The 13,295-nt window shown below is 41.4% G+C and overlaps 1 protein-coding gene across 4 annotated transcripts in view; it reads right to left on the reverse strand.

The window, feature by feature from the left end:
- LOC139687792 (dehydrogenase/reductase SDR family member 11-like) overlaps positions 1–8,131 on the reverse strand; it is a 37,251-nt gene extending 29,120 nt beyond the window's left edge. The window contains exons 1-2 of one of the 4 annotated variants that reach the window (XM_071585097.1): positions 8,082–8,131; positions 7,788–7,975 (exon numbers count right to left, since the gene is read on the reverse strand). In XM_071585097.1, coding sequence (XP_071441198.1) covers positions 7,788–7,919 — 132 coding nt within the window. In that variant the 5' untranslated portion in view covers positions 7,920–7,975; positions 8,082–8,131. Of the gene's footprint in view, positions 1–7,787 lie in introns of all 4 variants that reach the window. The other 3 variants (XM_071585096.1, XM_071585098.1, XM_071585095.1) reach the window with 3 other exon arrangements.
- Positions 8,132–13,295: the final 5,164 nt, after the last annotated feature.

The raw sequence follows: 13,295 nt of genomic DNA on the forward strand, positions 1-13,295 counted from the left end.
TTTCTATCAAATAAACTTCTCTAACTTGTCAGGTGCGAGGGTAGTGTGAAAGGTTCTCGGAATCACCACCAGATGTCAGCGCTAGCGCAACGAATTTCCTGCGTAGTAATAGGTAATTCTTTATGAGGAAACATGTAACGTGACAGTGCTCTGGGAAGAGATTTGTGGTTCGGATGTCTCTCTGTTGTTGTTCCCGTGTAGTAATTTGTAAAGATGGAAAAAATTGAGATTCGAGCTGTGATTAAATACTTCGGAAAGAAAAGTTTGAAAGCAAAGGAAATTCATGCCGACTTTCAGAACACTCTGGGAGACTGCTTCTTCATATTCAACCGTTATCAAGTGAACAAATGAGGTTAAGTTTGGTTAGGACAGTTTAGATGACTATCAGCGTAATGGTCGGCCAAAATGTGCCACTGACCCAGCAATTATGGCAAAGTGCATTAAATGGTAATGGAGAATCGCCGACTGAAAGTGCGAGAAATCGCTGTGGGGATGTCATCTGAACGGGAATATCACATTTGAACGGTGAAATTGGATAAGAGCTAATTATGTGGTATATGGGTGCCGCGACTCTAAACTCAGGATCACAAACGTATCAGAATGGAAATTTACGGTCAATGTAGGACCCGTTTTAAAAGCACCCAACAAGATTTTCTGCACCAGTTCTTGACCACAGAGACAAGACAGAGACAAAACAGCAGTCAAAGCAGTGAAAATATGTTGATTCACCGCCGACAAAGAAAGCAAAGTCAATACGGTCGGCCGGAAATGTGATGGCTTCAGTTTTCTGGGATGCGAAAGGGATTCTGCTGATAGATTATGTTCCTGCTGGTAAAACAATTACTCGATAATACTACGCTAACTTCCCGAATCAACCACAGCAAAAGATCCACAAAAAAGGCCAGGTTTGGCAAGGTAGAAAGTCATTTTTCATCAAGTCAATGCACGCCCACACTTAAGTATAATAAAAATATTATTGTATTTACGAACGGCCGCTAAGTGTTCCAAATTGGTGTAGTGATTTGACAGCGGAAACAATTGCAGGTGGTATTTAAATTTTTCCCGAAGTCCAATACAAATACCATTTGTTGAATAGATATACTTTACACTTTTCCTTTATCACTTTAGGAAATTCTCTTTCACTTCTATAAATGATGATCTACGTTCGTTAATGCTCACAGTCGCATATATTTACAAATTCGTGAAAACATCTGGCGTATCAGTCGAAATTATGTCGGGTATACCGAAACTTTGGGTCGATGATTTCACTACTTGTTCCATCAAGTATTTAATGAATATATAGGGAAGTTTACCGCATGAATCGCGATTGTTTGCCGTTTTTCCTACACAGTAGGTGTTCCAAATAATTGTCAGGGCATCGAAGTCACGGTTAACTTCAAATATTTTGCAGCTATGCTTGGTAAACATCGGGTACATACTTGGGCATCGAGCGTGGAGAGAACATTTATGCTGGAGTAAGGGGGTTTGTAGAACGGACATAAATGTAAGCTTTTATGATTTTAATCCTCCTCGCTACACTAAACGGTTTCTATATCATTGTCGCATCCATTGCGGTAGCTACTTAATCGTTAGTTAACTGCAATGAATAATTCCTCATCAAATCTGTTAGGTCCGCCTTTTTTGTCAATGATGAAAAATTTTGGAAAAACTTCATGAGCTGCTAGATCCTCGGTGAGTTAACTTTCCGTTCCTATGACGATGTATGCCTTCGTACTTCATAATTTAGCTTTAATATCCCATCTTTAATGTCCTTTTTTTATGATACAGCAATTTAATTTTGTAATATTTACGTATTCTATCAAACACTCCATATTTGTAGGCATGGTATATGAAATCGCCCTGTGTTTATCAGTCATTATTTCCTACGTTACGAGGACTTGCCGATTCTCATTGCTCTTATTATATTTTCAATTTCGTCAATGCTAACTGCCCAAGAAAAAGACCTATCCTTTTAACCAGTAAATATGCTCATTTCTTGTCTTATGCTCGTGTATCATACGCCCTACCTCCTGCGCTGACTCTTTCGAATAGTGGACTGCCGAACGATAAAGGGACACCCGACGCGCTTCTAGAATCGGGTTCAGGTTCAAGGACTACGCTCCCTTGTTCCCTCGAAAAGCCATTGCTTGATGTTTTCCAATTATGCCCAGACCGTCTAACTCCGATCGGTCCTACGTACCAAGCTGCACATGGCCAGCCTCATATTGGCACCTGAAACGTCGTCAATCCAATGGAATTCAGAGCATACAGGGTTCGTCCGGAAAATATGTGTACTGACTCCTGGGCTGGGCGCGCCGCTCCAGGCGCGCCCAGCACCGCTCTGACGGGCTGCGATTGGAGGGGGGTATGTTGGCAAGCGACGCTGAAAAAGGCAGTCGGCTCTGAGCTGTGGTGTAGTGAGGAGCTCTGTTAACGCGAACCTCCACGCTCGACCCACGTCACGGAACGCGATGCCGAAGTTTTTGGAGCAGCGTTATTCCGTCAAATTTGCGGTAAAGCTTGGGAAAACGTCTACCGAAACTGTCGGTATGATTAACTAGGCTTACGGGGAGTCAGCCATATCCAGAAACATGATCTTTCGGTGGCACAAGAAGTTCGTGGAGGGCAGAGAAGAGGTCGACGACGAGTCTTCGAGAGGTTCCCGATGATACCTTCGCGGGAGCGTTCCAGGAATGGGAACGCCGCTGGAACAAGTGTATCGACTCACAAGGGTCCTATTTTGAGGAATATTAGTATATGTAAGTCCCTCACGGAACTACAGATCCACTCGGAGCCTCGAGGTGACATGAGCGACCACATCCATAACCACTGGTCACTCACCCCCGATATCTTCTTCGTCACCTGGTTTCCGTAACTGCAGGCAGACACCGAGAGAACACAAAAACGTCAAACTCCTGAGGAATATAAGCGTGGCTAAATGATTTCTTTTCATAAAACATGCTCCATCATTCTCGCGCATGAGGGAGTTTGAAGAGCGGGGCCCCTAATTGTTTCTCTCCAAATTATAGTGAAAATTGAATATTATACATAGATTTCCGGTAAGAGAATTTGAGCAAATTGGGTACCTGTCGACTCTTCAATTTGGTGGAACGTGTAAATTGTTCGCTGCCAACATACTTCATGCTGCAAATGTAAGTCCTACTTGGATGCAAATGTTAGCTTCACAGAAATATACTTACTCCGAAGATTTTAGCGATCATCGCATAAATGAATTGTCAATTATTCAAAAATATTTTTCTACCAGTCGCAATAATCAACCAGAAGAATTTGATGGTTTCAGGCTCTATTCGCGTTATATATATATATATATATATATATATATATATATATATATATATACATATTTTTTTTAAGGTAATCTACCGGTTAAGGTAGGTTTTTGGATGGACACAACTACCAAACAAATATTTTATTACTCCTAACAAAACACAAAATCCATCATCCTACTCTATATCAGGTCCCTCTTCATCTCTGAGTACTTTCTTCCTCCCTTCATCCCGTCCAACATCCCTATCCTGTTCCTTCCCTTTCCTCTTTTGCCCAACATTCTACCCTCTATCACAGTCGTCAACATCCCACTGCCAGTCAACACCCCCTTCATCCACTTTTCCTGCCTCCATAGGATTGCTCCCAACAAACCCCTCTCTTCGCCCACGATACCAAGTACTTCCTCATTTGTTTTCTTCTCTGTCCATTTCACCTTCTCCATTCTTCTCCTCACCCATATTTCAAAAGCCTCCAATCGACGTCTATCCTCCTGCTTCAATGACCACGTTTCCGCGCCGTACATAGCTACGCTCCATATCAAAGTTTTTACGAGTCTTTTCTTAACATCCTTACTCAAAGTCCCTGTCATCAACACTCTCCTCCTTGTGAAAGCCTCTTTGCCTAGCGCAATTCTTCTCCTTACGTCCCTACTACTTTGACCGTGTTGGTCCAAAACACTACCGAGATACGTAAACTGTTCTACCTGCTCTAGTTTTTTCCCTCCTATTTTAATGTTAAGCTTGGCCTTTTTCTTTCTAGAAAATCGCATAACCTTTGTTTTATTAATATTGATTCTCATCCCATACCTGTCGCACTGAATTTCCAATTCACTCAGCAATGCTTGCAGCCCCTTGGCTGACTGACAAACTAAAGCTTGGTCATCAGCAAACCTAACTGATTTTATGAATTCCCCGCCCACTTTCATTCCTACCTCGAGTTCTTCCCATGCCTCTTTGATCATTTCCTCTGCATACAGGTTGAACAGCATCGATGATAATGGGACACTCTGCCTTACACGCCTTCCTAACACTGCCCATCCGGACTCCCCGTTTTCGGGGAGTCCGGATGGGCAGTGTTAGGAAGGGGCAGTGTTAGGGCATACGAAACACGCAAATACCTCCTGGTTGTATTCTATATTCCTCTCGCTTAATAATATCACTACTGCAATGGCATCACGCGTACCTCTCCCCTTCCTAAACCCAAACTGATCATCCCCTAAGTAATCATTTGCCCTACTCTCTATCCTTTTGTTTATGATCCTGAGAACAACTTTAGCTGCGTGGGATATCAAACTAATTGTCCTATAGTCCTCACATGACGTGGCCTTTACCTTTTTCGGAATAGGAACTAAAACTGATCTCACAAAGTCTTCCGGCCAGATTCCCTCCTCATAAATACTACGGATCAGCCCATATAGCCTCTTCCTCCCACATTTTCCTAAGCATTTTGAAAGTTCCACGGGAATGTTATCTACCCCCACGGCCTTATTTAGTTTCATCTCCCTTAATGCCCTTTCTATCTCATTGCCTAGTATGCCTGGACCTAAGCTGTCTTCCTCTATGTCATTTTCTTTTTCAATGTCTAACTTTGTTGGTCTGAGTTCTTCACTATACAGTTCTTCTATATACTCCTTCCATCTCTCTTGGATCTTTCCTGCGTCAACTATTACCTTACCCGCCTCATCTCTAGCTGTTAGCATAGCTCTTCCTTTCTTACTTCCCGATAACGATTTAACTTTGCTGTACAGCGCACCGATTTCACCCTTCCTCTGCAGACTTTCCATATCATATATACATATATATATATATATATATATATATATATATATATATATATATATATATTATATGCTTTCGTAGACGTAACACGGAAGTGCCGAATAGTACATTTCACAGTAACAAACAATATAGAAACACAAAAAATAATAACGTGTGAGTGTTCCTTTTTTTGTGTTTCTATATTGTTTGTTACTGTGTAATATATATATATATATATATATATATATATATATATATATATATATATATATATATATATATATATATATATATGTGTGTGTGTGTGTGTGTGTGTGTGTGTGTGTGTGTGTGTATTCTTTCTGGGGGAGTAGGTGGATTATGGGAGGGAATTTGAGGTGGGAATGGGAGGAAGGGATAAGTATCGGTTAGGAGGCGGCTGAGGAGGTGGGGGGGGGCTGGGTTGGTTCAGTGAGAGGGTTGACGGGGAGGGGGAGAGAAATTAAGTAGAAAGGAATTGGATGATTGAACGGCAGGAGGAAGAAATTGGATAATGGAAGGGGAGGATGACATGGGAGGTTGCGAATACACTTTGCTCAAGGACAAGGGGACTTCCAAAAGGGGAGGGTATCTCTCAAAGATATTTTCGTTAACCAAATGCATGGCTATACACTCGACTTATATCCGATTTTTCCAGTGGGTCCATTAATCGTCTCTTTACCTCGGAGTCAAATATGTTCGGAACAAAGTTACTGCTATGGACCATCTCCCATTGGTTTTTGGCGAAACGGGATTGGGTGACATTCCCGTTCCGGAGATTTCGCTTGTATACCGCGGCGCGTAGCTTGAACGATCTCTCCGTTTGTCCTATAAAGGCTGCGCTGCAATCTTTACATACATTTTAGTTTGTAAATACCACATTTTTCCAAGTTGACAACATTGTCTTTGGTCCTGCTCAAAACCGGTTGCAGGCTGTTTTTGTTGCAGCATGCAATCCTAAATTTGTGTTTTGGAAATAGATTCTCTATTTTACAGGGATTTGTCCTTCATATGGAAGTTTACAGCAATGAAATTTTTCTTCCGCATTTCCTTGGGATAAATATAAAATTTCTTGCTCCAATAGAGCATTTTTCATTTATCATTCTTTCAATTAAGTCTTGACTAACTGTTTTTTACTGCAATTATCCTAAGTTCTTGGGAAAAATTATATTTTAAGAGTAGAATAATTAGCTATCTAATCAAATAAACTCCACCCAGGTTTTGAGAAATATGGTGGCGGGAGTGGAAGGGAGTATATTCCCCGGTCATTTATGAAATTTTATCTCGGATGTCGCCTATGCGTCGAAACCAGTAGTAGTGTAATAATATTTTTGAATAAATACAAAGTTTACTTATTCAGTAATCAACCAGAAGGTTGGTTTAATATAAGCAGGCGGATCTCCTCCAATGCTAAGCCCGACATGGCGTACGCCATTCACACGGCATCGTGACAGGGTAATAATTTGCATCTATAGACTACCCCGCAAGCCGTGGTGAGGACGTATGGCAGTGGGTGTTAGATCACCAGCCACGACGTCCAATCCGAAACTTCACCAAACAAAAGACACCGTAAGGGCACCGAGAGGGCTCGTGGAACGGGAGCGGTTAAATACACCATTCATGCAATATTCATTATACATAACCTGTTAGTAGTAACCACTCTACTGATTACACTAAGAACACGAATTAGGAATCCCAGCAAAAAAGGTGGGCTAACTTCCAATGCAGTCACCAACTATTAGGTATAATCTCTCCTCATGCAGGACGGCCAATTCACAAATGAATTTGCTCTAAAATATGATTGACATGTCACCCCGCCACCCGGACGCAGGGCGCGGGGTGTTAGGGGGTGTTAGCACGCCAGTCATGAGTGAGTTGTGGAGAATGCAACTTGTATGTTCTTAACTACAGGTATTTGTATACTGGTATATTGTATTTGGTATGCTGTATTTACACCAGTGGACCAGCGCTTAATAAAGATGGCCAGTTACTTGTTCCCTGTTTAACGCTGGCTGTTACTGATGAATACATCTGACTGATTCGAAGTATATCATAAAGATTGGCTGAAGTTAGGGTTGCCCATAGACGTCACCTGGAATCGAATCCGTGGCCTCCTGCCAATAGATGAGCGCTCTACTCATAAGACTACCGCGTCCAAATTGTTTGCAAATTCTCATTTGAAAAGAAATTTCGTGAACATGCTTACAAACATATATATATTAAATTCTTAATATGAGGTTATAATTAATGCTAAATAATGCACTTAGGCATATTAAATAATTATTTATCTATTTTATCGAGACGTGATACATAGTTCAGTGTGTAGAGCGAAATTTTACTGACCAGATTACCCGGATTCGATTCCCGGGAACGCCTCTGGGCACCCTCAGCTCCACCCAAGCTGTGTGATTTTTAGGGCTCCAGATTTTCCTTTAAACCTGAGTCGGCACGAGGAAAGAACCATGTCCTCCCCCCCACCCTGAGGTGTGAATTTCACACGCCGTTTGGCTTAGAAATGGATGAACTCTACCATCACCTATCAAGCCAACTTTCGAATTGATATTTGTGGTTTGTTTATCTAATTAGTTATTGTTCTTTCGATTCATTATGATCGTACAACAACAGATTTTTGGTAATCTTTTATGCCACGGCTTTTCACGGAGTCAGCAATGCCATTGGCCTCTCGAAGGGTAGTTTAAACGCCACTTCTTGACCATCACTCACCTCCAACTTATCCACCCGCCGAGCCATACCGACGACCTTCAGGCCGCTCTTGACAAGGGCCCGGGTAATCGCCGCCCCTATCCCGGCACTCGCACCCGTCACCACGGCCACCCGACCCTGCCACCGCTCCATGACGGACTGTGTGGGTCTATATCTTCAGCCTCTGCAAAGGACGAAGGTCCCCCTGTCTTCCACGGATGTGTATGCCCTCCGGCCGACTCGGGAATGAAGCGCAAAATATTCAATTGAGAAACGAGACACGCGTTTTCTATTCCGCCGGGTTATTCAACTTACCAGCGCCTCTTCGTCCGACAACCCCCCGTCTTCCTCCAAAGTAGGCGGAGTCCATAGCGATGATAAGGACCTTCGGGTAGGTGGCGCTCCCCTCGGTCATAGCTGAAACTATTCGGAGAGGAGTGTTGTGCTCCTTCGCCGATGAGGTCGCTCCGCTCCCTCTCTCAGCACTTAGTCGCACTTCGAGTACACACACATCCATCTTCCGGGAAATAAAGGAAGGGCAACTTTCTCGCTTCCGAGGGGAAAACTCGGTGCCCCAGTTTCTCGGCTCCACTCTCTAACACTGCCAACGCCGTTTCGCGGTCGAAGGAGGAAAGACGTTCAAATCCCTTTAGCGGAGAAGATTCAAGGTTTTAAGGATACGGGAGGGGGAGGACTCATGGACCGTAAAAAGGTGTACGATTTTGTTCTTGCCGGCCGAAGGGGCGCAGGCATGATTACGGTATCGCATTCATTAATGCATTTAAATAAGATATTATTTTAGTACCTTGCAAGCCACCGATAGGGTGCGTGGCAGGGGGTGAATACACACCAGACTAATTTTGAGCCGAATATGATCCTATCGCGGTCGGACAGATGTTATTATGATCCCCAATCGTCCGTGGAAAAAATGGCATCTTATATCCATCTGTTCTTCACTTAATTTCTCTAATTTTATTAACATGATCTCTTCTACCGCAGTGCGATGGGGGTAATAATAAATTTTCAACATCACTGCTAAAGAGAAATCTTTCCATTTTATTCAAGCAATTTAATCTGTAATGTTAACTCCGCTCCGTGAGTGATCCCCAGACGAGGTCCTCCAATATTTTGGATGCGCCGTTAAGTTTATCGTAACAGCGTTTAACAAATCTAGCTCCTCTACGCTTCACGCGATTTAATTCGGCAATCAATCCAACTTCGGGAGGATCCCATACACTTGCAGCATATTTTTAATTAGGCCTAGGCAGCGAAAGATGACATTTCTCTTTAACCTTTCCATCACATTCACCCTGTACTCTTCTAATTAATCTAAAAACGGTGTGTAATAATTCTTTGACTTCGGTGGATGAGAACTCTTTTGTTTAAACAAAGAGAAATTATTAAGTCGTGTTCCACTTTCTTCTTTGCCAAGTTCTCCCATCTATCACAGCCTTCAGCATCGCAAATCCAATCAAAACGCTCTGCATCCATCTTACCTGCCACCTGTGGATTTCTATCAACAATTCCCTCTTTCTCCACCACTTCCTCGCTTGCTTTCTCTTCGGTCCACTTCACTTTTCCCATCCTTCTCCGCACCCATATTTCAAAAGTCTCCCAACTACGCCTATAATCCTGATTCAGTAACCATGTTTCCGTACTCTATAAAAATACCCTCCGTATCAGAGTTTTCATGAGCCATTTGTTAACATCCTTACTCAACATCCCGATCATCGATTCGCTCTCCTCCTCGTGAATGCTTCTTAGCCTAACACAATTGTTCTCCATGTGCCCCTACTAATATCACCATTTTGGTCCAAAACACTTCTGAAATTCATAAACTGTTCCACCTGCTCTCGTTAATGCCCTCCTATTTTAAAGTTTTACTTAACCTTTCTGTTTCTGGGAAAACTCATGCCCTTTTTTCATTTGATTTTATTTTCATCCGACATCTATCGCACTGATTTTCTAATGCACTCTGAAATGCACGCAAATCCTCGGCTGACTGACAAACTAAAGCTTGATCAATCGCAAAGCTGATTTTGTGGATTCCGCACCAGCTTTCATTCCCATTCCCAGTTCTTCTCATGCCTTTTTAACCATTTCTTCTACATACATTCCAGACCTTCCTTGGAAGCCATTGGCGTCACAGTGAAAGGAACTGGCGACCCTGCCCTCATGGGAGAATTTCACATGCCGTCGAGCTAAGCACTAGTTGAAATCTACCCTCTCCCATTAAACCGATCTTTGGGATTTTTCCATATGACTTCCTGTTTTTATCTTAGAGTAAAAATGCATGTAAACATATATTAATGAAATGATTAGAGGTCCCCGGTATTTTCCTTATTATTTACAAAAATTATCATGTACTATCTAGCTAACTAGGATGTGTAACATAAATATTTTATGCGGCTGTATTTTAAACTGAAATTGATGACCATTTTGGGCTGAAGGTAGTTTTTCTAATGGTCTGATAGAAATGATAATACAGATAATACCTGTAAGAACAAATATTTGTTCATACAGATATTTGTACAGGCTTGTTATGTTCTGACTTGCTCGTTGTTGATGGCTTTCGTACTGCATCCTGGGGTGCAGTTGTTTGTTGGTTTAAGATATATGTGTTTGCATGAGTGTAGGATGAAGGGAGTTTTGCATGAGTGTGTACGCCGCTGTAGGTGTAGTTTTACATGTGGTACTGTTTCCATATACGGGTGGTGACCTACCACGCCCCACCACATGCGCTTGCAGCGGCTTGCGGGGTATTATGTAGATGTAGATATTTGACTTTTAACGCAAATACCTTAATGAGTAAGGTAGAGTGAAGAATTAAAAAAAAAATGGTCCTTTGTAATTATTGACCTATTTCATCAACCCTTTCTATGTGACTTCATCCATCAAAATGATGTGGGACTAAGCTTAATCTATTTCCAATGAATTATAACTTAACATGCCTCTTTACCTAAAACTTAATTTTTCTTCTTATGCGTTAAGTTTTCTTAGATGTCACTTATTTTTTTCTTTTTTATCTGTCAAATGTGATTGGCGTGATGTTGTTTTTGGACTAAATAAATAAAAAAATAAATATATAAAATAAATGTAATGTATGAAACATACTTCATTAACTTTCATGTCTCAGACTGAATTCAACGAGAAATGTCAATTTAATAAGAAGGAAAGCAATGCATCTCTTGCACATCTCCATCATGATCACCACATCAACCACAGCTAAGGAAGAACACCACCATGTAAGATGGCAGATAACTTTGCTTCCTGCAGAGAGGGCACATTAATGGCTCCTGCCACAACCTTCAATCAATTTGTATGGCCCTCCTCCCCATATCTAATCATGGACACTTATACTTTCATATGCTGTGAAGCATTTGGCATTTAATAGTATCACGCATGCTGTTTTGTTCATACTCGTGAAGTTTCTGTGGGACTAAATGAGTAGTTGTAGCAGTAGTGACTAGAGCCCTTGTATGACACCATCCAATGCACCATTTTTCATTAGGCATAATGTGGCTTTCCATGATGCTTCAGAAGGTATCAATTGATGTGCATTTAGGATGGCTGGAATCACCTGATATATTATTATATTTGTGTACAATATATCATATATATTTATATAAGATATAATATTTTGATTATAAAAATATTTTTCTGAAAATTGTGATATTTTTTAGAAACTATGATATAGTTCTCAGCTTTTAATGTGGGGTCTTTACAAGAAGATTTATCATGTACTATAATGCAATGCGTTTAATCACCTATTCATATGACTGATATTTCTCACAGACCAGTGACAAAATTTTAGAGCTCTCCCAAAATGAGAATTAGGTGGCAATAACGGACGCCAAGCCCGAGACTAACATTTTTAAGATCAATATGTAGTTTTGTGTTTTATTAGATATTACCATTAACATAATCGTTCAAACTTATTTTCTCTGAAAAGGAAAGAAATTGAGTGCGTATTAAAGGGCCCATCTTGAGTGAGACCTGCAATTATTTTCACCACTGACAGGGCTGGACAGTAAAGAAACTGCTCCACATTTTGTCTATCAGTACTATCATAAGCAAGACCATGGCCTAGAAACTGAGTTGAATTGCTTCACTAAGAGCAACGATGCAATTATCATAAATCAAGTATACCTGCACAAAAAAAATTGAATGGTGTCCGACACATGATAAACAATACATATTTCCAAATTAGTTACTTTCGCATGCCATGATCAATTCGTTATATCCTGTAACCACATTAATTGATGTATACGGAGTCAGTTCAAAAAGTATCGCGAATTTTGAATTTCCGCGGTTTACGTATATTTGATTTTCGATTTTTTGTGGCGTTATGTTGGTACTTATATCTCTCACTTATGCCAAAAGGTTCGCCCATTTTGAATGCTTAATTGTTGAGAGCTGTTTTGCTTGGACGTGTTTTGGCTCGTCTCCGATTTTTTGCCTGTTCGAAAAAATGGATCAAAGAATCTGTACCAAATTTTTTGTGAAAAACGAAATTAAGTGCGCGGACGCATTCTGAATGTTGACTGTGGTATATGGAGAAGCTACCTTGGACAGAAGCAACGTTCATCGATGGTACAAAATGTTCTCAGAGGGCTGAGAAGATGTGATCGACGAAGAGCGTGCCGGACGCCCGAGCACGTCAACAACAGACGAAAACATTGATGAAGTGAAGAAAAAAGTATTGGCCAATCGTAGAATCAGCGTTAGAGAAGTTGCTGAGGACCTAAACCTATCGATTGGCTCGTACCGTTCGATTTTTACCATTTATTTGGGCATGATACGGGTCGCCGCGAAATTCGTACCAAAATTGCTCAATTTCGACCAAAAACAGCAACGCAGTAACATTGCTAATGAGGCGTTGGACTCTGTCCGCGACGACACAAATTTGCTCCAGAGGGTCATAACTGGTGATGAATCACGGGTTTATGGTTATTACGCGGAAACTCCCAAACTCCCGATCATCTCAAAGGAAGCTGCAGCACGAGCCAAGACCGAAAAAAGCGCGCCAAGTTCGGTCGAATGTAAAAGTTTTGCTTTCAGTTTTCTTCAATTATAGGGGTGGGGTGCATCATGAGTTGTTGCCACAGGGTAGAACGGTGAATAATGAATATTACCTGCAAGTTATGCGTAATTTGCGCGAAGCAATCCACCACAAACGCCCGGATTTGTGGAAGAACAAAAATTGGCTTTTGCACCATGACAATGCCCCTGCTCACACATCGTTACTTGTGCGCGAATATTTGGCCAAAAACAACACACTAATGATGCCGCAGTCACCGTATTCCCCAGATCTGGCCCCAAGTGACTTCTTATTCCCGAAACTGAAGAGGCCCATGACAGGGCGACGCTACGCTACGATTGACGAAATAAAGACTGCATCGGAGGAGGAGCTGAACAAGATCACAAAAAATGATTTTTCAAAGTTCTTAGAGAATTGAAAAAATCGTTGGCACAAGTGTATTTTATCAATTGGGGATTACTTTGAAGGGGAAAAAATATATATTCATA

Source organism: Hetaerina americana, unplaced genomic scaffold (assembly GCF_022747635.1).
Source record: "Hetaerina americana unplaced genomic scaffold, ioHetAmer1.1.p SCAF_2, whole genome shotgun sequence".
In the NCBI taxonomy this organism is placed as follows: Eukaryota; Metazoa; Arthropoda; class Insecta; order Odonata; family Calopterygidae; genus Hetaerina; species Hetaerina americana.